The 27,946-nt window shown below is 44.4% G+C and overlaps 1 protein-coding gene across 4 annotated transcripts in view; it reads right to left on the bottom strand.

Moving 5' to 3' along the window:
- The window catches only part of DNAJB6 (DnaJ heat shock protein family (Hsp40) member B6), a 75,764-nt gene extending 51,226 nt beyond the window's left edge, over window positions 1-24,538 (bottom strand). The window contains exons 1-5 of one of the 4 annotated variants that reach the window (XM_089533559.1): window positions 24,354-24,537; window positions 5,370-5,461; window positions 3,267-3,376; window positions 1,020-1,076; window positions 175-285 (exon numbers count right to left, since the gene is read on the bottom strand). In XM_089533559.1, the coding sequence (XP_089389685.1) occupies window positions 175-285; window positions 1,020-1,076; window positions 3,267-3,376; window positions 5,370-5,434 (343 nt within the window). In that variant the 5' untranslated portion in view covers window positions 5,435-5,461; window positions 24,354-24,537. Of the gene's footprint in view, window positions 1-174; window positions 286-1,019; window positions 1,077-3,266; window positions 3,377-5,369; window positions 5,462-24,011; window positions 24,113-24,353 lie in introns of those variants that run through there. The other 3 variants (XM_089533558.1, XM_089533557.1, XM_089533556.1) reach the window with 3 other exon arrangements.
- Between the last annotated feature and the right edge of the window lie 3,408 nt (window positions 24,539-27,946).

Raw genomic sequence — 27,946 nt, forward strand, 5'->3', positions numbered from 1 at the left:
CGAAAGTGAACACATGGCAAAAGAGTGATGTATGAAGGATGGAAAAGTTTGGAACCACAACCATAGAAAGAACTTCACAGGCAAGAAAATTAAATGCAAAGCACCTTGTATTATCACCATAAATTTCAGTATCTTATATGCTCATATTTCCCTGCAGCTCAATATGGTACATACCAAAGAAATCAAATGAAAATGGGTCTCTTCCACCAAAAAACTCCCTGAAGACATCCTCTGGGTTCCGGAATGTAAAACCATACTCAAAGGGACTGTCGAAATGACTTCCACCTATAAGAGTACATTCAATATTTTATTTCGAGCTCTTAAGGATATTAATGCATTCACATTTCAAATATTTATATCCATTTATATGCTCTCTGTAACATATTCATGTGAAGAACCTTGCAAAATTATTAATTAGTTTAATTCTTTTTAAATAAAATCTTAAGAGTTGCCACACAAAATACCTAAACCAGCAATTTTAGAATAATTTAAAAGTTTTCTACCACTCTTTACCGAATGTATTTAACAACCACCACCACCACCACCATCATAATCTCAAAAGAGTCTTAATAAATGCAGCTTCCATCAATCAGTAAACTACAGCTTGAAATTGTGGTAAAGAATATGACTAGGATATTTTGATTATTTTACTCATTGTGGACATAGGGCTGAGAAACTTCCAAAAATATAAAATGTTAAGTGAATTAGCAAGATATAGTTATCCCTATAGAACAAATTAGCACGATTTTAGCTATCCCAATAGAAAATTACAAAATATATTATTTTGATCACAATTATCTTGTCATTCTGTCAAAAAGTAGCAAGTGTGGTCCTCTCATTTTACCTTCTCACTCTTAAACTAGGTTAGGAAAAGAAAGGTCAAATGAGTGTCATGGTTGCAAGGGTTTTTAACCTAGTTCTCCACCATGTTAGTCCATACTAGCTACTACATCATCTTATGTGCAATACTAACAACAATACATATACATAGGTGAATGTAGTGATAAATGCCAACATACCTCCTCCTCCATTTAAGCCTTCTTTTCCATATTTGTCATAGATGTCACGTTTTTTAGCTACAAAGAACAAAGAATAGTTAAAATTCAAACTATTTTGTCATGAGATGTATCTTGGCACATTTGTCTTGCAAATTTTTCATACATTTATTTCTCTGAAAGTCAGGTATTGGGAAATAGTTGCAGGATAAGCTGCTCTCTTCCACTGGAGAATATCTGCTGTTCCTTGGGCCTTAACCCTACGGAGGATCCCTTAGCCCTAGAATGATACGTAGAAGGCAAAGGAAGAAACAGTGCAAATTCTTTCTGCGCACGTTTCCTTGGACCCACTCACTAATTTGCCACAAACATGAAGACTTCAGTAAAAGTTTTAATGCATTCCATTTAATTCTTCACAATGAAGGCCTCAAGGTGTGCAATGTAACTGGACCTTCAAGATACAGAGTACATATACAAAACTGACTGCACAACTTTGGAAGGGTAAGTTGATTTGAAAATCCTTGACTAAAATATATATTTTGGTATTAACATTATTCTACTTCTGCACAGCCTCCTCCTCTGCTTAGCTCTTGCTTGGTTTAGGAATACAGTGGGCTACCTGTATCCACAGAGGATTGGTTCCAGGAGTCTCATCCACAGATGATCAGGCCCTTTATATAAAATGGAGACATGAGACAAGAGAGATGTGAGGCTAGAGAGAAACTGAGGATCTGTGAACTGGTGGGTGACATGGATTCAGCCCAAGCACTATGTCTCTCTCCAGCCTTAAGTGTCATTTGTTGGCTACTTATGTTGTCTACTGTGTACAGTATTGTGTTGTGTAGTTGGAATCTGCAACTGGTTGAATCTATGGATACAGAGCCCATGGATACAGTCGCCCACTGGTAGTCATCTGTTCTCAAAAACAAACAGATGAAGCTTCATGATTTAGCAATTTGAAGTCCATTCAAAATAACCTGTAAGCATTTGACTTTTTCCTTTACCTATTACTCACTGGTCTTAGATATTCTTATACCATGAACTTTATAATCAGATTGAGGCTCCTTCAAAATCTAATAAATTAACCACAGGACATCTCATGTTCACATTTAAAGTAATCCACAAAACGTCTACTGAAAAATTACACTAAAAGTTTCAGCAGCTATTGAAGGAAAAAAACATGGCTTGAGATAAGCAAACAAATCTTAAATTAGGAAACAGGGCACAATCAAAGGAACCATTTCTGTAATTTCTAGTATATGCAGAAGCCAAAGTGGAAGAATGATAACCTAGCAAGTCTACTAGTTTTCAAATTTATTTTTATGATTATTGGTAAGCTTACTGAGAACTTATTTAGGGAGCAAATGAAAATCAAGTGTGTTGCATTACATTTGGAAACAGGATCTCTTACCAGATCCTAAATTCATAATAAACTTGTTTAATGAACAAATTGGCTTTCTGTGTGATAAAAAACCAATTTTATACCGTAAAAGTCATGACTATTAAACAAAATAACCAATATAGGTCAAAATAAACATGGTTCTACAATTAAGATTATGGTTGTGTGCCTTCAAATCATTTTCAATTTATGGTGACCCTAAGGCATATCATGGAGTTTTCTTGGCAAGATTTGTTCAGAGGAAGTTTGGCTCTGCCTTTGAGGCTGATTGAGTAAGACTTGCCCAAAGTCACCCAGTGGGTTTTCATGGCTGAGAAGGGATTCAAATCCTTGTCTCCAGAGTCATAGTACAACACTCAAACCACTACACCATACTGGCTCTCTACAGTTAGTATACTGAGTGGGATTTTTTTTTAAACAGATAACACGTTTTATCTTTGTGTCTCAAATTTCTCATGCAGTTTCTATACCAAAACAAAACCCAGTTCCACAACACCATAATAGGACACTGCAATTTCATTTATACTAGGGGAAAATTCACATCTATTTTATGCTAAAAAAGGCTGCCAGCCAGCTTTGAGGTAGGAGTCAATGGAAGCAGTGAAGGCTATATCAAAGCAATTGGGGCAAAACAGCTGTGAGAGGAAGTGCTTGCAAATGCTTGCTACTCTTAATCCAACAGCATTTCTAATCTTCTCTGTTGTGTTTTCTTCTGGCAGCTGATACAGATCCTAATTTTTGATCTCTGAAGGTGAGAACACGCCCAATAAATACATATGGCAGCTTCCAAAAAGAAAAAAGGACAGAAATATCTGTTTCAAAGCTATTCTTAAGAACAGATGATTTGCAATATTAAATACTGTACTACTCACCATCTGACAGAACTTCATAAGCCTCAGCTACTTGCTTGAATTGCCTCTCTGCTTCATCCTTATTATCTGGATTTTTATCAGGGTGCCACTTTAAAGCTAGTTTACGGTACCTGAAGTCAAAGCGGAAAGTTACAGATCTTAATAATTAGTTTATTCAAGAGACACACAGTATACAAAATAAGAGGAATTACCAAATTACCCAGTTGAACTACGATAATAAAATGTATAGTCAACACACATTTGCTTTAAACACCACTGTAGTTACTGCATTGCTCATATAAATGGAAGGACATGCCCAACTCATCCCTAAGAGGGCAGATATCTTTTGAAAAGACCAGTGAGATATATAACTAGAGATGTAACTGGGGAGGAAACAGACATAGGCAGTTTGCGAGAGAATTACTAATGTATTTATATCTTCCCTTTTCTGTGACCAAAATGGTGTACACAGCTTTGTTTTTGCTGTTAACTCCCATCAAGTCAATCTCAACTTCTAGTGACCCCATGAATAAGAGACTTCCAAGTTACCCTATCCTCAAAAAGCCCTGCTCAGGTCTTGCAGACTCAGGGCTGTGGTTTCCCTGATTGAGTTTTGGCATCTGGAATAAGGTCTTCCTCTTTTCCTAATGTCTTCTACCTTATCAAGCATTATTGTATTTCCTAGTGAGTCATGTCTTCTCATAATATGGCCAAAGTATGATAGTCTCAGTTTAGTCATCTCGGTTTCTATTTTAACCTCCAAATCACTCTTGTAAGGTAGGTCAGACTAAAAGTCTCTAGTGTGTTTTATGGGGGACAAGAACCTGGACTTCCTGAGTCCAATTCAACATTCTAATCACTATACTACACCTGCTCCCAATCTCATTACAACTATGTTTTAAAAGTTAGACTGTGGATTGATCACACAGTGCGCCTGCGTCATACGTGGGCGCGCCATACATGGCTTTCAGCATATGCTGGAAGCCATGTCAAAAAAAAAGCCTCCCGCACCCCGGAATTTTCTCTTACCGGGGGGGGGGGGGAGGCGGATCTTCCCACCTAAGAGAAGGGCCCACTTTAATTTTATTATCAAAACAAGATTAATATCAGGCAACATAATATCTACAAGAATTAGAGCAAGGACTGACAACCAACACCACAACATTTTGGAAGTGGAGGAGACTATATAGCACATGCAAGTCAAGTTGTTTCATCCAGTTGCTGCCACATTTGCTGGGATTTCTCTCTCTTACAAGATTTCCAGCAGGCTCTGAAATGGCTTCCTTGCAGGCTAAAGACCAGGAAGTGCCCCCACTCCAGCTGTAACACTCCTGGGAACAAACTGATAAAAGCAGAGCTTCTGTGGGGGCAGTCCTTTGTCAACATGGTCTGTACCCAAAGTAGTGACACCAAAGAAGGTGGCCTCTTTAGGGGAAAGAAACTGTCTCACTCTTCAAATAAAGCGAGGAATGTTCAAGTTCTACACAATGGCCTGCTTGAATTTTTGCACGGGGAAGTTGTTAGCTTTATTTCCTGCCTGCTGGAACTGTAGGAAATATCCTCAAACAGTCCTGCACTTCAAACAGACTGGATGGCCTTGGCAGCAAGACCCCAAGTCAAAAATACTGTGCTGAATAGCAGGTTGGTCAATGACAAAGCAGCAATTCAAGATTTGATCCTGGATGAGCACACCAGCCTGGCATGTATTATTGAGACCTGGCTGCATGAAGCTGATGGAGTTTATCTCTCTCTCAGCTTTACCCAACAGATTTCTCTGTACAACATCAGGCAAAAAAAAAAAAAGGGGGGGGGCAGATGTGTTGTTCTGATCTATCTTGATTCCATCTCTTTCACCAGGGCTGTGGTACAGGTTACCTGTACCACATCTACCTTATCAACTGAGTTGGAGACAACACAAGTTTTATGATGTCATTTACAATACATTCAAATAATCTCAAGGAGTATCTACAACTTGCCATAGAAGCATGGGTGGGTAAATGTGGCCTTCCAGGTGTTTTTCACCAACAAATCCATCACCATGTTGTCAATAATAAAGGATTATGAAAGCTGAAGCCCAAAAACAACTGGAGTTTACTCCTGAAACTTTTAAAGATTAGTACTTACGCTTTTTTAATGTCTTCTTGAGAAGCATGCTTGTGCACACCTAAGACTTCGTAATAATCCACCATGTTTTATACAGTTCTTATAAAAGAGTCCTGTAAAGAAAGCCTTATTTTAATATTTATAACTACAAGTTCTATTGACAAACAAAGCTCTGGACTCAAACTATATAAACTCCAATCAGACTTGGAGCTGCCAATTAATGAAATCAGAAAGCTAAGCAAGATATATAGCTATTTTTCAATACATCGGAATGATTTAGCTTCCTTTACCAGCTTTCTTTCGAACACCAGTTTAGAAAGACTTTAGGCACACTTTAGGCTCAGCTGTCTAAAAAGAAAAGCAGTAGTATCCCCTTCATCCACATCCTATAGGAAATGCTGCTTCAATTTCTCTTCTCTCTAATAGGTACAGGACCATTAACCCTACTTCCACGCTGGTTTCAGCTAAAAACTGGAACAACGCTTTGACAACGAACTCCTTTGCTATATTATATAAGCCACACACAATTTTATACATTTTTGTAATCCTATTGTTAAAACAGCTCCTAAAAGATTGTTTTTAAAAAAGGTATTTTAATTTTTAAGTTATTATATGGCCAAATTAACCAAAACATCTGTTAACAAAATTTACAAATAAGAATCAAAATAGAATATAAAATGCATGGGGAGAGAATGAAGATGAAACATAAAATACTGAAGAAGAATTGTTTTATTAGCCTGACATAACACAGTATAGAATATCAAAGATATATTTATGTTAGTCTGTAAAATCAGGATGTAGAGAGATCTTGAAGCATCTTTGAGACTATCCAAAACAAACTGCAGAAATAATCCCATTTGAGACTGCTTTATCTACCCTGGCTCTATGCTACGGAATTCTGGGAACTGTAGTTTTGTGAGACATTTAGCCTTCTCTGTCAAGAGAGCTCTGGTGCCTCAATAAACTACAATTCCCAGGATTCCCTAGCACTGAGCCAAGGCAATTAAAGCAGTCTCAAACTATTATTTCTGCAATGTGTTTTGGACCTCACTGAAAGAAAGATGTTGGCAGCATGTGCTTTCATAGATTTATCAGTAAATCTACTTCCTCAGATGCATTTTGCCTACTACAGTATTTCTTAGGAAAATGGACTGGATAAGTATGCTGGTATTTGCCTTAATAAATGAAATGAAAATGAAATGACTGGAGAAGTAATTCCGCATACTATACCGTGAACAGATTCTTTTCAACATAACCATTTTTGCTCTTTGGAAATCCAGCTGGAATATTGTTGCTTCCTTTTTTAACTAATTCTATTTTATATTACTACCTATTGTTTATATGCATTTTGTAGATTGTATGTCATTGGCAGGTTTTATATTTTTATTGATTTGATTATTTGTATGTAAAGCGCTGTATTCATTTACAGTGCTATAGAAATAAACTATAATAATAATATTAATGATTTCCAGCTGTCACTAGGTTCAAAGATTAGAGAAGTTGTGTAATGTCTTGTTATTGTCTTTTCTCACAAGCCATATACTTTTATCAGACTGAACAAAAGACAAAAGAAAAATTGAAGTTCAGGTCCCACCACACCTTGCAAACTGATAGAACTGAATAGAATACTTTATAGAAGCTCCTCCAAGTTACTAGAAATCATAACTGTATCAACATAAGCACTGGCAAGTTTAAGTAGACTGCTAAAACTTCAGCAAATATAGGGAGGGATAAACTCAAAGGTACCGTATGTACTCGTGTACAAGTCGACCTCATGTATAAGTCGAGGGAAGGTTTTAAGATCAAAATCTTGGATTTTGATATGCCCCGTGGATAAGTCGAGGGCAGAATTTAGGAGACAGATTTTAAGATTGGCTTCGAAGTGGAAGTGGAGGGGGGAAATGAGAAGCTTGGTTTTCAGAGGAAACACGAGGAGGAGGAGCAAAGGTTTGGAGATCAGCTTGCAAATGGAGGGGAAATGGGGAAATGCAAAGAGGAGGCAAGGTTTGGAGATCAGCTTGCATATGGAGGGAAAATGGGGAAATGCAAAGAGGAGGCAAGGTTTGGAGATCAGCTTGCAAATGGAGGGAAAATGGGGAAATGCAAAGAAGAGGCAAGGTTTGGAGATCAGCTTGCATATGGAGGGAAAATGGGGAAATGCAAAGAAGAGGCAAGGTTTGGAGATCAGCTTGCATATGGAGGGAAAATGGGGAAATGCAAAGAAGAGGCAAGGTTTGGAGATCAGCTTGCATATGGAGGGAAAATGGGGAAATGCAAAGAAGAGGCAAGGTTTGGAGATCAGCTTGCATATGGAGGGAAAATGGGGAAATGCAAAGAAGAGGCAAGGTTTGGAGATCAGCTTGCATATGGAGGGAAAATGGGGAAATGCAAAGAAGAGGCAAGGTTTGGAGATCAGCTTGCATATGGAGGGAAAATGGGGAAATGCAAAGAAGAGGCAAGGTTTGGAGATCAGCTTGCATATGGAGGGAAAATGGGGAAATGCAAAGAAGAGGCAAGGTTTGGAGATCAGCTTGCATATGGAGGGAAAATGGGGAAATGCAAAGAAGAGGCAAGGTTTGGAGATCAGCTTGCATATGGAGGGAAAATGGGGAAATGCAAAGAAGAGGCAAGGTTTGGAGATCAGCTTGCATATGGAGGGAAAATGGGGAAATGCAAAGAAGAGGCAAGGTTTGGAGATCAGCTTGCATATGGAGGGAAAATGGGGAAATGCAAAGAAGAGGCAAGGTTTGGAGATCAGCTTGCATATGGAGGGAAAATGGGGAAATGCAAAGAAGAGGCAAGGTTTGGAGATCAGCTTGCATATGGAGGGAAAATGGGGAAATGCAAAGAAGAGGCAAGGTTTGGAGATCAGCTTGCATATGGAGGGAAAATGGGGAAATGCAAAGAAGAGGCAAGGTTTGGAGATCAGCTTGCATATGGAGGGAAAATGGGGAAATGCAAAGAAGAGGCAAGGTTTGGAGATCAGCTTGCATATGGAGGGAAAATGGGGAAATGCAAAGAGGAGGCAAGGTTTGGAGATCAGCTTGCATATGGAGGGAAAATGGGGAAATGCAAAGAGGAGGCAAGGTTTGGAGATCAGCTTGCATATGGAGGGAAAATGGGGAAATGCAAAGAAGAGGCAAGGTTTGGAGATCAGCTTGCATATGGAGGGAAAATGGGGAAATGCAAAGAAGAGGCAAGGTTTGGAGATCAGCTTGCATATGGAGGGAAAATGGGGAAATGCAAAGAAGAGGCAAGGTTTGGAGATCAGCTTGCATATGGAGGGAAAATGGGGAAATGCAAAGAAGAGGCAAGGTTTGGAGATCAGCTTGCATATGGAGGGAAAATGGGGAAATGCAAAGAAGAGGCAAGGTTTGGAGATCAGCTTGCATATGGAGGGAAAATGGGGAAATGCAAAGAAGAGGCAAGGTTTGGAGATCAGCTTGCATATGGAGGGAAAATGGGGAAATGCAAAGAGGAGGCAAGGTTTGGAGATCAGCTTGCATATGGAGGGAAAATGGGGAAATGCAAAGAAGAGGCAAGGTTTGGAGATCAGCTTGCATATGGAGGGAAAATGGGGAAATGCAAAGAAGACGCAAGGTTTGGAGATCAGCTTGCATATGGAGGGAAAATGGGGAAATGCAAAGAGGAGGCAAGGTTTGGAGATCAGCTTGCAAATGGAGGGAAAATGGGGAAATGCAAAGAGGAGAAAGGACAGGTTGCTTACCTGTAACAGTATTTCTTCGAGTGGTCATCTGCGAATACATACAAATGGGTTTCACTGCGCCTGCGCAGTGCTGCTCGGAACCTACTGGAATCACTGGGCAGAGTTTTACTCTGCAACATATTGAAACTTTTTGGCGGTAACTCCGCCCACCCGTTATAAGGCCCCTGCCTTCCCGCTCTTTTCCCCAGTTCCGCAATTTTTCCGCCAAGCAGGCGAAGGAAGAGAGCCAATGAGAGCAGGACACTGAGGGGACGGACGGGTGGGATTTGTATGTATTCGCAGATGACCACTCGAAGAAATACTGTTACAGGTAAGCAACCTGTCCTTCTTCTTCGTGGTCTCTGCGAATCATACAAATGGGTTTAGACTGACAAGCTTAGGTATGTGGCGGAGGGAGTGTCCTGAGACCAAAGCTATGGTAAACCAAAGGTATATTTATTACAAATAAACATCCTGAACCATAAAGAGTCAGTCTTTTTGTTCATGCATAGATAAAATAGCAACAACTTTGCTAAACCTGAGAAGGGAGCAGAGGTCATGCAAGACCGATCCCATAGGAGTTGTGCAAATCAACATTCAACAGTATAAACAGTGTAAACTGTATAACACAAATACATCAGTAGTGCAATCAATGCAACCCTGAAACCAACACAGCCCTCCCGAAAGCTGCGTCTCGGATGGCCCTGGTGTCCAACCTGTAATGCTTAATAAAAGTGAGAGGTTGGGACCAGACAGCAGCCTTACAGACATCCTCCAAAGGAATCCCAGACAGGAATGCTGAGGATGCCGCCACAGCTCTTGTGGAATGTGACCGAACCCTGCCAGGGAGAGGTTTGCCCAGCAGTTCATAGCAGAGGTGGATGGTACTGGCCACCCATTTGGAGAACCTCTGCGTAGACACGGGCAACCCCTTCTTCGGTTCCGAGTAGCATTGAAAGAGTCTCTCGGACCGGCTGGAGGCAGCAGTTCTGTCCAGGTAAAACGCCAGCGCCCTCCTGACATCAAGGGAGTGTAGGCGTCGCTCCTCGTCCGACGTCGGATCGGATGCTAGAGTGGGCAACACAATGTCCTGGCACATGTGGAAAGCAGACACCACCTTTGGCAAGAAGGTGATGTCCATACGGAGGACCACCTTGTCCTTGTGGAACCTCAGGAATGGTTCGTCCCTCCGTAAGGCACAGAGTTCGCCCGCACGGCGGGCAGAGGTGATGGCCACAAGGAAAGCGGTTTTCCAAGTCAACAGTCTCAAGTCCGCTGAGGCCATGGGTTCAAAGGGCTTGGATTGGAGAGCGGACAGTACCGACTCCAAGCTCCAAGCCGGTGTTGGTACCGACACAGGAGGATATAGGTTGGCACAACCCTTCAGAAAGCCCTTCACCAAGGGATCCTTAAAGAAAGACACCCTCCCCCCGAACTGATATTTTGCACAAATGGCAGAAAGGTAGCCTTTGATGGATGTGAGGGACAGCCCTCCGTTCAAAAGCGCCATCAAAAACTCTAGCACCACTGGAGTGGAAACCTGTGTAGGAGACAAGCCCTTCTGGTCAAGGAAGAGGCAAAATCTCCTCCATTTCAGGGCATAAGAACGCTGGGTGGAAGGTTTTCTGGCAGCCAGGATCACCGTCCTAACCGATTCCGGCAAGGCGGTCAGGGCCGGATCTTCCAGGCCACCAGCGGCAGGCTCTCGATGTCCGGGTGGAGAATTCGTCCGTCCTGGATCGAGAGCAGGTCCGGACGCGGGTCGAGACGGAGGAAGCATCTCCCGGAGAGGTGGAGAAGGGATGCGAACCATGGTTGTCTCGGCCACCACGGGGTGATCAGGATCGCCTGCGAGCGGTCCATTGTCATTTTGGACACCACCCTGACGATGAGAGGGAACGGAGGGAAGGCGTAGAGGAGCTCCCCCGTCCAGAGGAAAGCGAATGCGTCTCCAAGGGATCCGTCGAATCGCTTCCTGGAGCAGAACTGGGGACAGTGGCTGTTCCAGCTGGTCGCGAAGAGGTCGATCCGGGGGGTTCCCCACCGATCGAAGAGGTCGCTGACCGTCTCGGGATGGAGCCTCCACTCGTGGCACACCGATGGAGATCTGCTGAGGCGGTCTGCCAGCTCGTTGTCCTCTCCGGGAAGGTGAATCGCCTGGAGGAGGACACGTCTTTGGATGCACCAGTTCCAGATGCGGAGCGTGAGGTCGAGCAGGGTCCTGGACTTGGTACCACCTTGCTTGTTGATGTAGTACATTACGGTGGTGTTGTCCGTCCTCAGGAGGACCACTCTTCCTGAGACAGCAAACTCGAATGCCCTCAAAGCCTTCTCCACTGCGAGCATCTCCAAAGCGTTGATGTGGAGGAGCTTGTCTTGTGCGGACCACCTGTCCTTGACGACAAGGTCGAGCAGGTGGGCGCCCCATCCCTCCAGGGATGCATCGGTTGTCAGCGTCAGCTGTGACTGAGGCTGATGGAAAGGCATCCCGGTGCAGACGTTGGAGCCGTCTAGCCACCATCTGAGGGAAGCGGCTATAGGTCTGGGTACCGTGAGCCACTTTGAAGGTGGGTCCGTCAACGGAGAGAAGACGGAGAGGAACCAGGATTGGAGAGGACGAAGACGCAGTCTTGCCCAGGGGGTGACGAATGTCGTCGATGCCATGTGGCCCAGGGCGACTTGGACGTCTCTGGCTCTTATCCTTCTGTGTGAGATGCACGGCCTGAGGGATGTAGCCAGGGCCTGAAACCGGTCCGGAGGAAGGAAGGCTAGGCAGTTGTCGGAGTCGAGGATGGCCCCGATGAACTTGACCTGTCTGGTCGGCGTGAAGTGGGACTTTTCCCTGTTGACAACCAGCCCAAGGGAGTCGAAGAGGTGCAAGGCGAATGAGACTGCCTCGTGCAGCTCTTCCTGGGATTCGGCTGCAAACAGCCAGTCGTCCAGGTAGGGAAAAACCATGAAGCCCTTCTGATGAAGGTATGCCACCACCGGCGCCATGCACTTCGTGAAGACTCGTGGGGCCGTGGCCAAGCCGAACGGGAGCACGTTGTAGTGGTACGAGTCGGAGCCGACAGCGAAGGCGAGGAATCTCCGGTGGGATTCTCGGATCCCGATGTGGAAATAGGCGTCCTTCAGGTCGACAGTCGCGAACCACAGGCCCTGGTGGAGGAGAGGCAGAATGGAGGCCATGGTTACCATTCGGAAGCGACGGTAGTTCAAAAACAAGTTCACTTGTCTCAAGTCCAGGATGGGCCTAACGCCCCCATCAGCTTTAGGTACGGTGAAGTACCTGGAGAAAAAGGCCCGAGGATGTTGGTCGGGCGGTAAAGGGGAGATTGCCCCCTTACAAAGCAAGGTGCGCACTTCGTCGAGAAGGGTGTCCGAGGGGGGAGTGGACATGAAGGCTCCAGTTGGAGGGAGCTCTTGGAACTCGAGGGCATAACCCCTACGGACGATGTTAAGAACCCACGAGTCCGATGTTATAGAGGCCCAGGCGTTAAAATAGGGCCTCAAGATGTCCATAAAGAAGAGGGGTGAAGGGGAGACGAAGCGCGCTGCGTCCTTTCAGGCTCTCTTCTTCCCCTGGTCGGTATCCTGCCGGCGGGACTTGCGGTACCGAGGCGGGAAGGTGCGACGGCCAGAGGAGGAGGAAGACTGCGAAGGGAAGCGCTGTCTCTGAGAGCCTTGGTGCTGGGGCTGTCGGTCCCGGGAGAAGATCCCTTGTGACTGACCTTGCGGCTGCCACGGGCGCTGTCGCTTCCGGAACGGAGAAGCTGGTGCTGAAGACATGCCGTGCTTCTTCGCCGCCGCCTTCATCCTGAACTTGCGGTTCAGGCGGTCGTCGGTCTCGGCGTGGAAGAGGCCGGTCCCGTCGAGCGGCATGTCCTCAATGGCCGCTCTAACCGTCGGGTTGAGGTCGGAGGCCCTGAGCCACGCGTGGCGCCGAAGAGCCATGGCAGCTGACATGGACCTCCCGGAGCAGTCCGCCATGTTCCTGGAAGTGGTGATTAGCCAGCTTCCGATGGAGTGCGCCTCGTCTCTGATCTCCACCAGCTGCCTCTGGATGTCATCTGGGACGTCCGGAACCATGGGAGAGATCCGTTCCATGAGGGTTTGAATGTAGGCCCCCATGCAGGCGGTGTAGTTGGCGGCCTTGACCCCAAGAGCCGAAGCCGAATAAGCCTTTTTTGCCAGTCCATCGATCTTCTTTGCCTCTTTGTCGACAGGGGAAGTAGCCTGCTTCGGAACGAAGCTGTGCTGGGCCCCCTCCACAATGGCCGAGTTTGGTCTGGGGTGTTCTGCCAACCAGGAGCAACTCGCCGGGGCGACCCTATAGAGGGATTGGACCTTGCGGGAGGGTGCCGATAGGGCGGCCGGAGCATCCCAGGACCTTTTTACGATGGTCTGGAGAGAGGGGAGGAGAGGAAGGCATGGCGGAGTGGGGACCCGTCCATGCACCCTACGCTCGACCGGGTCCTCTGCGTCGTCCTCCGCAGCTGCGAGCTCGATGTCGAGGGCCCGTGACATCCTGACCACGTGCTCTGTGAAGGCCCTGACGTCGTCCGACGGCGAAGACGGCCCTGGGTTGTGCATCCTCTGAGGGGAGGCCGAACCCGAGAGGACATCCTCGTCCGAGGGTGCCTCCGAAGGTGGCAGCGGTTCGTCCTCAGAATCCAGGTCGGAGGAGAGGGGGTCCGTCACCCTGACCTGGGATCTCGGGCGGACGAAGTCCACTGATGATCGGGAGCGTCTGCGGGTTGAGGACGGCGACCTCTCACGAGTACGGAGTGGAGACGGCGACCTCTCGCGTCTACGGGGCGGCGATGATGACCTCTCGTAGACCGACACGGTGGGAACCGATCTGGCCGGGTCGGCTCGGTCTACGGGGTGGGGGTTCAGTCTGGTGAACTCCCTCAGGGCTCTGTCCTCCGGCACCGACATGTAGTAGCGGCGCGACTGCACGTCGTAGAAGAGGTCCGGGATCCCCTGTATGTGGGCCGAGTGACCTTCATCATCGGTCGCCGGATGGGAAGGAGACCGATGATCAGGAGAGCGAGGGGCGTCATCCGTCCCGTGGATGAAGTCCAAGGCCGGGGGAGGCAGGGATGTAACTGGGGTCCCCTGGTCTACCGGCGTCGGCTCCTGGTATGGAGCTGGCAAGGCGGAGGCGCGGGCCTGTCTGGAGTGGGAGCGCTCCTTGTCCTTTGCCCTCAGCGGGTCGGTGGTGGGCCGGTCCTTGGAGGGCTTGGCCTTCTTAGGGGCCGGATCACGGTCAGCCTTGTCATGGTGCCTCTTCTTCCCAGGCTTGGGAGTCTCCTCCGATGGGAAGAAAGGGTTGTCCGGGAGGTCCAGGAGGACAGCAGTCGGTGTCGATGACGAAGGCCTCGGGGACCTTGTTCCTTGCACCGGTTCGGTATGGTCGCTAGGCATCGCATGCCGTGATCCCTTGGATGCCTTGGAGGACAAAGGCGAGGCGAGATGGACCTCCGGTTTGGGAGCCTCCTTGGAACGGGGGCACTCCGATCCCTCCTTTGGCTTGGAGGCCCGTTCGGTACCCTCAGTCCCCGATGGCTTATGGGGGCGCTTGGAGGGTTTGTCGGTGGCACTGGGCGGTTTGGAGCCACGGGCCACATCGGAGGTGGTGGAAGGAGTCCCGGCCGGGACGCACACCACGCTGGGGACGGCGGCTCTCCCCGATCCCACGCTGGAGACACTTGCCCGAGAAGATGAAGCGGGGGGTGGCAGAGGCGGGACAGAAGAAGACCGCGGACCCCTTTCTTGCAATTTCCCCAGGGCAATCGCCGAAGTAAGCCGGGACTCACGGTTTTTCCGGGCCTGGGAAGAGAGGGATCTGCAGAGTGCGCAGGCCTTGGGATCGTGGCTTGGACCAAGGCAAAGCAAGCAGGTGGAGTGCGGGTCCTGAACGGGCATCTTGCCCTTGCAAATGTCGCACTTCTTGAAAGCCGCAGGCATTTCAAAGTCGCCAAGTCGATGGGAGATCCGAAAACGAAGTCAACAGTCCGAAGGTCCGAAGTTACCAGGGGCAGGAGACAAAGAATGGTCAAAACGAAAGTGATTCCAAGCAAGCAAAGCAAGCGAAGGTTCCTCTGAAGCAGCTAGCGCGGCGGAAAAAAGGAACTGGGGAAAAGAGCGGGAAGGCAGGGGCCTTATAACGGGTGGGCGGAGTTACCGCCAAAAAGTTTCAATATGTTGCAGAGTAAAACTCTGCCCAGTGATTCCAGTAGGTTCCGAGCAGCACTGCGCAGGCGCAGTGAAACCCATTTGTATGATTCGCAGAGACCACGAAGAAGAAGAAAAGTTTGGAGATAGGATTGAGAAGGGAATCACTACATGCAGCACACTCACACTGGTGCTTCGCAGCTCTTTCAGCAAGCGCTGCCAAGGCACAGAGAGTGGGACATCAGGGCTACTTTTTAAAGGAACTTTATGAGCATTATTACTGGTTGTTGTTGTTGTTGTTAACTGTCCTCCAGTCGATCTCAAACCATGGTAACTGTATTGACCCTTGTATAATTCGGCCCCAGATTTTAGAGTCAATATTTGGGCATAAATTTCTCGACTTATAGTTGAGTATATATGGTAGTTGAAAACAAATCTTATGTTTGCCAGGTTAACACAGAATGTTGTATCCAACTGGCCAGTAGAATGGACACCGTTGTAGGACAGGTTTGAATTCCCACTTAGCCATGAAACACAATGGGTGACCTTGGTCAAGTCACATTCTCTCAGCCTCAGAGGATGGCAATGGCAACCCACCTCTGAAGAAATTTACGAAGAAACCCCCATGACAGTAGGCTGAACAACGAACTAAATAAATAAAAATAATGACAAAGGGACATGAATTTGCATTGCCCATGAACTAGAAAATTCATACCTATGAGGATTCCTAAAAAGACTCCAATATTCAATATAACTTTTAAAATTAAAACATTGTCAACAGCTCACTGTACATTCCAAAGTAAAGGGGCATTTATTCATAAGCAAAAAATTTGAACTCTAACACAGAAGCAGTTCATTATAAATATGCCAGTTTTATGTCATCAAGAAAATCCTGGTTAATTGCTTCATTAGAATTTGAAATGGTCAGTGCTTTCAATAAGCCAAGCACCACTGTCATTTGCTAACATTGAGAATAAAGGACACAAGGTAATAATGTCATCCAGAAAGTCCCAATATTTTTGTCTTCCTTGTCATCTAATACATGTGGGATACAATTATAAATCAAGTGCAATGTAGTAAGCAATTAGGCTAATGCAAACTACTGACTGAAAGCAACACCAATGCATCAATAATGACCATACAATTTATGCAATGAAAGCAACCTTTAAACCAGTAATTGGACGTTGTAAAAATCTGCTCATCCAATTTTAGCATCATGTTTTTCATCTTGCTTTAACAGGTACTACAAAGCTAGTGATTCTATGGTGGTATGTGTGGGGGGAAAACAGGGAACAGCAAGGTTACTTCCACCACCACTCCAGACTTAATTTCCTGGAAAAATTGAAAGGACTGAATTATGGAATATTTTATTTCAAATTGACAAATAAAACGCTGAAGGTTTCCACACATTTGATTCCCCCATCATATCTAAGAACTATGCAGCAGGGAGACTTTTATGTAGGACTCTGTGCAACAGTGCTATTTAAAGTGGTAATCCATAAAGCTGATGTAAAAGCCATCAACAGTGAGTTTCCAGGAAATAACAAAGCTTCTGTAGCCAATGCATACAAATATGGCCCCTATCCCTGGCACAGACAAAAAGGCCATTTTCCCCACATGAGATGCCCTGAGAAGCATTGATATACAGTGTAAAACTTCTTTAATTCATTTTCTTAGTTCCTTCTATGGTAGTCGGTTAAGAACTAGAGGCAGGTGTATTATTATTATTTTATTATATCCCACCTTTCTCCCAATCTATAGCAATAGCAAGTACATTTCTATACTCCCTAAGCGGTTTACAAAGTGTAAGCTACTTGCTCCCAACAATCTGGGTACTATTTTAGTGACCTTGGAAGGATACAAGCCTGAGTCGAGCTTGAGCCCTTTTGCTAGTATTGAATTTGCAAACCTACGGTTTGTGAGTGAGTGGCTGCAGTACAGGCATTTAACCACTGCGCCACCAGGGCTCCAATCTAGGGACACACACACAAAGGGACACTCACATATATAGTGTGCATGTGTGTGGTTGTTTTGCTAATGTTAATATTTCCTCTGGTTTTTTTTAAATTTATTCTCATAAACTGGCACATCCAGTAATTGTAATAATTGTAATAAAATTTACTCGGTCTTTGACCAGTACATCCAGTTTATGGATCCTTACAGTTCAGCACTTATTAGTTCTATTTGTCAGTAACAATGCAATTTTAAAAAGCAAATTTTCTGAATAAGCTGTAGTTTTGGTATACAAAATGTGACAATTTTGGGGCCAAAGCAAATTTTATTTCTTTGAACTTAACATATTTTATGTTCTTAAAGTAGCAAAGTGAATTTCAACTGGTAATATTTCATTTCTTTCCATTCCTGAACGTTTGTTTTCTCCCCCCAACCCCCCCCCCGTGTCTTTGAAAATTCTGGAAACTGTAACTGCACATTCAAGTCTGCTTCATTCAAACATGCATACTGAAACTAACAAAGTCTCTCCACTTTCACACCTCCCAGTGTCTAACCCAGACCATGAGCCTTACTCGTCTCCCTTGAGTTAACCCTTCTTATAACCTGGTCACAACAACTAAAGAGGCATTTTCTACTGCACCAAAGGACACAGACCCAGAGGGACCAGAGAATGCAATGTGGGTGCCATGGGGCATACTCAATTCAGTTCAGCATCTTGCTACTTCTTCCTTTCCTTCCCCAACTTCCATGCCTAATAGAAGTGCCAGTCCTGGATCCCATTATTTCTTCTATCTCAGTCCACCACTTACCACCTCCTGTACTATTTCGTGAGGGTCTCTGAACCCTTCAGAGGGAACTGTATAGATAACCGTCCAGAGAGCCTACAGATCAGAACTCCAGTTCTTATGCTCAAATCCCATATATATCAATCCCTGTAGAATAGTGGTTCCCAAACTTTGGTCCTCCAGATGTGTTTTGGACTTTAGCTCCTAGCATTCCTGACCAAACTGGATGGAATTTCTGGGAACTGAAGTCCAAAACACCTGGAAGACCAAAGTTTGGGAATCACTGCTTTAGAGCACAGTTTCATGCATCAGTGCAAGCAATGTAAAGTAAGAGCCAGGTACCAGCAGTTCCAGCCTTTTACAAACTTGGAGAAGCAGAAGGTTCATCTACTCTTTCTTTCCTTCTCAGAACTGCATCACGAGTGAGATAAAAGTTTAAGCCCAATGAACTAGCCAGGGAACTTAAGAGGGTGGGAAAGGGTGCACTTATCAGCAGCATTATTTACTTTCCCTGTACTTTAGCTGAAAAGGTGGCTAACAGAATAACCAAAAAATGGCCTCTTACTTAAAACCTTTTACTGACACAACAGAAAAAGAAACCGGTATGGGGCAGGAAAAAGTAAACACAACAATTCAGGCAGCAGCTCTTAAAAGTTTATGTAACAGTCAGTTTAGATGGAAACATTTCTGGAAGAGAAGAGCAAAACAAAGCTGGTTTCTCAGCTGAGATGATGCTGTGGACCATGACCTTTCTCTAAAGCAATCAAACAGAATTGCTTTTAGACAATTAAAGACTCTATAAGACTAAATTTATGGCACAGTAACAGCTATGGCATACTGCTCTACATCTTATTCTTGTTAAAATGTGGACACATCACTTGTTCCCAATAATCTTAATACTATTATGTACACCACATGAACGTAAAGAAATCTTGTATATCCATGTTGTCAACTAGAACTGATCTTAAGCTTGGAGCAGGGAATCAAATCAGATGTCAAGGCTTGGAAAAAGACCAGAAAAAATCAGGGGAAAAACCTTTCCCCTGGTTTTCACTGGAGCAAAAATGAAAAATGGAATATGGAATACTTTTAGAAAGATCAATGAAAAATTAAATAGGTGTCCCTTCATTTGTTCCACATTATTTATAAAAACTAGGTAGCAGGTAGGTTTATGTAAAACTCCTAGTTTATCATAACACTGTAATTTTTGGTCTTCATTTCCTTTCCTGGAAATTGGTGCTTTGTGTCTGCTTGGAACAATGAGGGCTAGAAGAGACAAAGTAATTTTGCTTTAATGATGTTGATGGTTTCTTTTGGGGTGGATGGGTAGAGACAGGGGGAATTGCCTGGTTCTCATAAATGGTAAAACCAGATACGTTCTCATAAATAGCGAAGCCAGAGAAGAGCTCAGATGACTCTTACAAGACAGAACCTTGTAGCTCAATCTCTGTGGGGCCGGGGGTTAAAAAAGGAAATTCAGTTATATATTCTGAAACACATGTAAGTATGCTAAAAATTTTATTGTATGCCAAACCAAGTTATGTATAATCTATTTTGTATTTCTAAAGCAACAAAGTGACTTTCAATCTGTTAAGCTCTACTTGCAGTGACCCAGGGTCTTTCCTCCTCCTCCTCCTGCCACTCCATTGTTTAGAAATAACACTTTTAGCTGAAAGATTTCAACCAAGTATTTCTAATTGCCAAGGAGTCATCTACGTAACCTAAGACCTCGAAAGCCTTATTTTCAAAATATTTTCCCAATAAATCCTTGTTACTGATTACAGAGGACTTTTTCAACACCTTCCCCTGCAATTTTAACTGTACCAAGTGGCACTTCTTTCCTAGGACAGTAGGTAATGTTCATCTTGCTTTCAGATTAGTTTCTGGCCTCAATTCAGATCATGACTCACCACAGCATTTCAAATGAAAACTATGACCTACACTTTTAAATTTTTCAGAATTTAAGACAGAAATCATTACACACTATTTTCAGAAAACAACTGTTTCCTTTTTAAAGACAGGATTATTTCCTGTAAGGTACAGTCAGCAGAAACCATGGAGGAGGGGGAGCAAAGCAATGCTTCTCCTCCCATTTACATGTTAAAAAACAATGAATTGAAGCAGGAAAACTGCTATCACTTTCAGATTTGATTTTAAAAGCTGAGTGTGTGCGTCATCCCTCCCCAATTTAAAGTGACCCCATGAATTTCTTAGCCAAGGAATAATCAGAGGTGGTTTCCTCCGTATCTTCCTGCCTATAGCACCTGGTATTCCTTGGAGGTCTCTCATCCAGGGCAAACTCTGTTTAGTTTACAAGATCAGACAGGTTCACCTGCCTCTGGGGTATTTATATCCCTTTAGGTGTATTACAGCACATTAAAATTGTTCTGGCATTTAGGATTAGCATGTAATAAGCATATATTGTAGAATAGGCTTTTGTGGATCAAAGTTTTTCTTTCATGGAGCGCATGAAAGCTTTTCCTCCAATAAATCTATGCAATAAACATGGCTTACTCTCATTGTTAACTCATGTTTTATACAACTATCTGATTTAGACTTCTTTGAAGGGGACAGGGTTAGATTTCTGTTCGCCTTTAAAAAAACTACATTTCCTCCTTTGTGTAGCAGCTATGCATGTGTTGTGTGTATCTATTTATCAAGGCCCCAATGTATTCCAAAATTGCATCATTATACGTCTTCCAGACCTCCCCTTTTGTAATTTTGTTAATCTGATCACATTTTCAAAGGTATTGCATGTGCTTATACAGCTGACTGCAAATATTGCTCAGCCTAACTAGACTAGAACCAGTGAATCAATTACCGAATGAGGAGTCAACATATATGTAAATTCCATTGCTTCAGAACTAACTCAGACTAAGCTTGAAACATTAGCTTTGAAAATTAGTTCAAAAATGTTCACTGTCAAAAATTGTAAAATTAATCACTCTCTGATGTGACTGTGAAGATATTGCAACTCTGTTGAAGAGCTGAGAAGACCAAAGGAAATATGTCCATCGATAATGAACTAAAAGAACTCAGATATCTATCACCCCATATTTCCATTTACTCTTATGTAATTGTGTGTAATCTCATTTTAAATCAGTAAAAATTTAAAAAAATTAAAAATTGTAAAATTAATTCACTACCATAAACTCTGTGAAATCTCTTAATTAGTTAAGGCAACATCAATTTAATCACTGATCAAAATGTTAGTGTAGGGCCAGACTATGGGACTGACACAGAATAGCATGGAGATTGGTCACTATTGACACCAAAGAGTACAATACAACCCCTGTATTCACAGGGGATAGTGAAAATCGTGGTTAATAGCAAACCCTGTATTTCTGGTTGTTGCTGGCCATACAGTCACACTGGAGGACCTCCACATGTTTAGAGAGACTGTATTTTTGGATGTGGGTAAGGGAAACCATGGGTATTTTTATTACCACCTTCTAAAAGGTTGTTTTAAAGCTCTCTCCCTCCAACCTGGATTTGTTACTCACACGGACTACTGTGCACATAATGTGATTTGTTTTCTGGGAAAGGTTGTGAAACGCTGTCCCACAGCATAGTGTCTCATCTTACAACCTCTTCAATTTACTTCATCACTCAGCTGTGTGTCTTTTCTCCTCTACCCCCCCAAAATTCAGCACTGATCCTCTACAAACAGAGCAATAAGGTTGAAGAGCTACAAAGATCAGTCAAGGCTGGAAAACGCTCAATCAGAAATGGTTTGAGAGCTTCTGATTATACGCAGCAGAACGTTTCTCTATGCAACTGAATCCTATCTGCCTCCCAGCTCCCAATCAAGAAGTATGGTCTGCAGATATCAGGGGTAGAGCACATGTTTTCAATGCAGTAGCCAAATTCAATTTGCAGCATCCCTAGATTAAAAGGTCACATATATACCTACTTATTCTCTGCACCCATGTTACCTTAATTTGTTTTTAAATCTCAAGCCTGATTTGTAAGGCTAATGAAATCAAAAACAACTAGATCAAGTATGCAAAGGAATATACCTCAGAGACAAAGGAATTTCTCTGTTGAGCCAGCTTGGAAAATGCACTTCTTAGAAGTAGATGGAGCAACCCTAACTACTCACGTGGAAGTAACTGCCACTTAACTGAAATCGAGATTTATTCAGAAGACTTAATTGTAAGTATTTTTAATTAAAAATATTAAAAAGGGTAGTAAGCCATAAACTTTGACAACTTTATCTTTTCAGTCTAGACTACAAACTTACCAAATCCCCCAAAGTGTGTAAACAGACACAATGAAGCAAAAAGCAAAACAAGAAGGGACTGGGGAGAGGAAAAAAGGAAAAGGCAAGCAACAAGTAAAAGGGGAAGGCATTTGTTGACAATGTTTTACTTAATTATTCAGTAACCTAGCATTGGGCAAGTAACACATTAATAAGCTACAAGGAGGATCACTGCAGTCCTCCCCAAATAATATTAAACAATAGTTACTGTATATATCATAGAACAATGTTTCTGATTTATGATGAAGCTATCATGGGGTTTTCTTGGCAAGGTTTGTTCAGAGGAGGTTTTCCGATGCCTTCCCCTGAGGCTGAGAGTGTGTGACTTACCCAAGGGCACCCAGCTAGGTCTGGGCTGAGCAAGGAATCACCAGCGTTGTAGTCCAATACTTAAACCACTAGGCCACACTGTCTCTCATCATAAAATACACAGCAGAAATCATCCCACAACAGAGGAAGAGAAAGTGCAGAAGAAGGCCAGAGTATATCTCCCACTTCACAGAAGGAGCGTTGATGGAAGGAAATGAACGCTCTGGAAGGGGATCTTGTTGGAAGATTTTTGCACTCTCTTTCCCTCTCCTTAGAGAGATGGGGATTTCCTACATGCAAACTCCTCTCTCTCTCACACACACACAAACACACTCAAACTAACCATGTGATTTAGGCCACTCCCCTAAAATCGTGGCTCTATGATTTTCTACTGAACTGTTGGTTTTCCACCTTCCTCCTCCCTTAACTCTCTTTGGAAAGAGGATCTCTTTTTACCTGAACTATTCTTTAGCTAGATGAGGATATAGCTTCTATGTGTGTTTTTGGAGTCAGTCTCAGTGTTTAGGGCAGCGCCATTAGACAAAGGCACATCCCTGTGACTCTGCTGATTTAGACCTAGACCCTCACAGGCTTGGCCTTGATGTTAGTCAAAGCAAAGGCCAAAGCCTTAGGAAGCTTCAATGGCTCCATAGGCCTGCCTTTCAGGACTCTAGGGGCTATCATCCTGACCTCCTTCTAAGTCAGTAATTGATCTCCTGCTGCTGCCTACTCCATTCCCCTTCCTAGACCCATTTCCCCGTCTTTCCCACTCTTTCTCTCCTTTCCTTCCAAACTATTCCCTCCGCTTCCTTCTACTTCCCTGAAGAAGTCCTATGAGCTTCGCAACAGAGCCAAGGGCTGCAATTCCTCCAACTCCAGCAGCGCTTCCTCTCCTGAGTCAACAGGCCTTCCTGTTTTCCTGAACAAAGAAGCCTCCAAATCCTAACAAACCTAATTCTCTGACTGCAGCTTGTGCTACATTTCCGTACTGAGAGGGAACTGCTGCCTAAATACCTGAAAGGCAGTGAACCTCGACAGGGTCAGTCCTGGTTAGTCCTTGGATGGGAGGCCGCCAAGGGAGACCAGGTGCTGCTGTCGGCTTTGTTTCGGAGGAAGCAACTGGGAAAGCCTCCTCTGAGTATCCCTTGCCTAGAAATCCCTTCCAGGCCGCTGGAAGTCAGCAAGGAGACCGGAGGCCCAGATAAGCGCCCGTGCTGTCAATCAATCGGCGTAAAAAGAGGAACCATTTTGCTGTAGTCAGCATAAGACGAAGCAGCACAAGTGTAAGTTAAATGAACAACATAAGAACGATAAACGAATAAAACAAGGGCTTTGTGGGCCGCCTTGGGAGAGCGCAAGGCGGAGTATATCTCTTTTTAGGAAAGGCCACTGCTAAAAAATTAACTACATTTAAAAATAATTATAATTATATTAACAGTAATTAAATGATACTACTGCGATATTAATACCTACGAAGCGAGGCGGGGTTGGTCCGAGGCGGTGGAGGAGGGAGCCTCCGATTCGCAGGTTAAACAGAGAGAGAGGGAGGGAGGGAGAGAGAGGGAGAGGGGCAGCAGCTGAGTTCAGCAGACAAGGAGCTCCAGAAGATGGAAGCCACCGCTCAGGACTACAAAAACGTCACTCCGGCTGAGAAGCCGCCACCAGCCAATGGGCGACCACCCTGGGCACCTTCCTCCCGCCCCCTGCAGTGCCCCTCAGCCAATCAGGAGCCAGGAAGGGGCCCAACCGCGATGCGAGGCCAAGAAGACCCTCCGCCTCGACGTCCCCGTCTTCCAGAGCCACTCACTCACCCGAGGAATCCGCCTTCGAAGCAGCAGCGACTGTAGCGCTACGATGGTTTCCCCCCCTCTTCCTTCCTTCCTTCCTTCCTCGCTTCACAGCCCGCTCTCTCTGAGGGGAAGCGTCGTCCGAGGCAAACTGTGACGGCGACGACCGTATCCGCTTTCTCTAAGGGCCGCGGGCCGGAAGTACGTCATGCGCAGGAAGCGTCCGAACAAGCGACGCGTGGCCCCGCCCCCTTTCTCCTAGAGGGAGGAAAATTGAAGAGTGATACGTTGGTTATGGATATTCCGGGTTCGCGGCCTTGGGTTTCCTCTCTCCCTCACCTCAGATTACAGTTTATATATATATATATATATATGTTTAATAAATGTTTTATGGTACTGTATGTGTGTGTGTGTGTGTGTGTGTGTGTGTATACACACACACACACACACACAGAGATATGTACATATATGCATATATAGGTATATAAATACACACACACACATATATATACATTATTAAACATTTATGTATAAACAGAACGACCATTACTATCTCGCAGCCCAAATAAGTAAAACACATACAAACAGATACAGGCTGCATCCACACTGCAGGAATAATCCAGTTTGAGTCCACTTTAAATGCCCTGGCTCAGTGCTAGGGAATCCTGGGATTTGTAGTTTGTTGTGGCACCAGAGCTCTCTGACAGAGAAGTGTAAATGTCTCACAAAACTACAACTCCCAGAATTCCATACCACCGAGCCATGGGCAGTTAAAGCAGAATCAAACTGGATTAATCCCGCAGTGGAGATGCGGCCTCTCTCCTATTTTTAATTTCTATTCATCAATGCCCCCCCCCGCAAAAACCTGTGCCCTTTAAGAGATTTTGGACTCCAGCTCCCAGAAGCCTCAGCCATGTTGGCCAATAGCCTGGGATTCTGGGAGATGAAGTCCAAAAACCCTTAAGGGGCACAGTTTGGGGGGGAGGACACTGCTATAAATAAAACACACATCTCTGTGTCTTTCTCTCTTCAGGGCTGCTTTTTAAACAAGATCATTCCCTCAACAAAAACTTTTATGAAAATAAAAATGGCGCGTCCCTCTATACTTTTATATCTCTGTGACCACTTCCTCTGTAGAGAGTTATCGCGAGATGACGCTGCCCCAGTTCCCGAGGCTACGAGATTCCGGATGTTTCTAGAATAGGTTCTGCTTCTCTCTCTCTCTTTTCTCCGCTCGGCTTTCAGCCTCGGGCGCGCGCCACCTGGTGGCTGCTCAAGGGAGCGATGATGGTGATGGCTGCTTTGTCTTGCTTGAAGGAGGAGGAGATGATCTGGTGCAATTGCAAAGGATCCCTGGGTCCCTTCCCTTAGATCCAAAAGGATCTGCGAACCCCAGCTCTTGGATTATGAACTGAAGCACCTAGACTGGGCTCTATAGGCTCATGGTTGCTCCAGCCCAGACATCAAAAGGGCTGCAAGACCCAGGAACAAAATGTGGTTTGGCCATGGGGGGGTTGTTCAGAGGAGGAGGTTTGGCATGGCCTTCCCCTGAGGCTGAGAGAGTGTGACCTGCACAGGTCAAAACACTGTTTGAAGGCACTGAAATCCTGGACCATGTCAGGATGCACAGAGAAGCCATTGAGATCCACAAACACCTGGACAATTTCAACAAAGAAGAGGAAACCCTTAAAGTGAACAAAATTTGGCTGCCTGCCAGTCCTGAGGAATAGCAAAAGTAGGGCTCAGCAAACGCAAATGGGAAACCACTCAGAGTCAGGGGCCTTTCCAGCAGATATCCAAGTATTAACCAGGGCTGACTCTGCTCACCTTCTAAGCCAAGACAAGATGGCATCTGGTACCTTCGGGGCATTTAGGCCTCTCAAAAGAATGATAGCCCAAACTTGTAGGATTCGAAACAGGTTCTGAAGCCCAGAGGATGAGACCTAGAATGAGTTAAAAACAAAGGGAGCAGGAGTTTCTGGCTAAAGGGGTCAGGGATGACCTCCCTTCTCTCTTGCACAACTTTGAACGCTTTTTTAAAATCTTTTTAACTATGTTTTATTCTTTAATATGCAATCTGTATTAATATTGTAATACAGTGGCCCCTTATTATTTGGTTAAAGGACCCCCGTGGATATCAAAATCCGTGGACGCTCAAGCCCCTTTAAGTACATTCAGGTAGTAAAATGGTGCCCCTTATAGAAGGTGGAAAAGCAAGGTTTGGATCAAGAGGGCCGACTGCAATTTGTTATTATTAAATGTTGAAAATGGGATGCTAGAAGATAGGTCCCTGCATCCCGGTGGGTGTGGGTGTGGGTGTCTATACGCACATTTGTATTTTAGCCAGTTTTACTTTGGTGTGCAGGCATATTTGTAAGTTTGTTTTTACTGGTTAATACTAATACTAATTTTGAGATACTTTGGTTGAAGACTGTAAATAAAATCGATTGATTGAATTCTGTTTTAATGTAACACTTTTCTATGTTTTTAATTGTACTGTTTTTAAACTTGTAAGCCACTCTTGAGCCCGTTTCGGGGAAAGGGTGGGATATAAATATAGCAACAACAACAACTGTTATCTGCCTGTTTGGATTAATGCAGTATTCAAAAGCAAAAGGTGTCATCAAGTGTTCTCAGGTAACACTTGAACCTGTTGATCTATGCCAGGAAGGAAGGCTTCAGAATAGGGCCATTGTAATTGCCCAAGTCCAAAGATATCCTTGTAGATTTGTCAACTGGGTCATGGCATAGCAATCAAGCTTGGATTGTTGGTTACAGGAAACAACTCACCTTTTAATGAAGGAGTGTATCCTGGAACCCTTGTGCTTCTGCCTGGTTCATATCCTTTACCTTGTTCCTGGGAGTTTTTGCAAGGTCTGCCTTCCAAAATCAGTACTGATTATTGAGCAGTTAAGGTCAAATAGTGCCGTATATACTTGACCGGAAGTCAACCTCATGCATAAGTCCAGTCTGACAGCATGCAACTTTGCCTGAGGTCACCCAGTAGGTTTTATGGACAAGGAGGGACTCAAACCCTGGTCTCTAGTCATAGCCCAACACTCAAAACTGACTTACCAGGAATTAACAACAAACAAGAGACCTTGGGCCGCACTACGCAATGTATCATTTAAAGTAGCCAACTTGAAAAGGGAAATTAGTCAAATAAATTCCTTAAGAAATGTATAATTTTTAGTACTAGTGCTTATTATACCTGGAGTATCAGGCACAATCTTAGTGCCTCCTGCAAGATATATGAGCCACTGTAGGCCAGGCGTCCCTAATACAGCACCCTCCCAACAGCCCCCATCACACAGATAGTGGTTCCTTATACAAATTTATTATCTGCAACAAAGGGGAAGAATGAGGCCTCATCTTGGCAAAACTACCCAAGCAAAAATGGGACTCACTCATTCAGCTTCAGGCCATCTGTGTGCATTTCCATGTCAGTTACTGTTTTATGGATAATAAGTAATATTTAATGAGTAATATTTCAGGAAAGTAGCAGAGAGGGAAGGAATACATTCAGTCCCTCTTCCTATCTATCTACTGCTGTTATATTTTTTAAAACGTTTCAATAGATAGTAGGGATTGAATGTATACCTTCCTTCTCTGCTACT

This window comes from Sceloporus occidentalis, unplaced genomic scaffold (assembly GCF_023333645.1).
Source record: "Sceloporus occidentalis isolate IW3139 unplaced genomic scaffold, rSceOcc1.0.p SCAF_7, whole genome shotgun sequence".
Classification (NCBI taxonomy): Eukaryota; Metazoa; Chordata; class Lepidosauria; order Squamata; family Phrynosomatidae; genus Sceloporus; species Sceloporus occidentalis.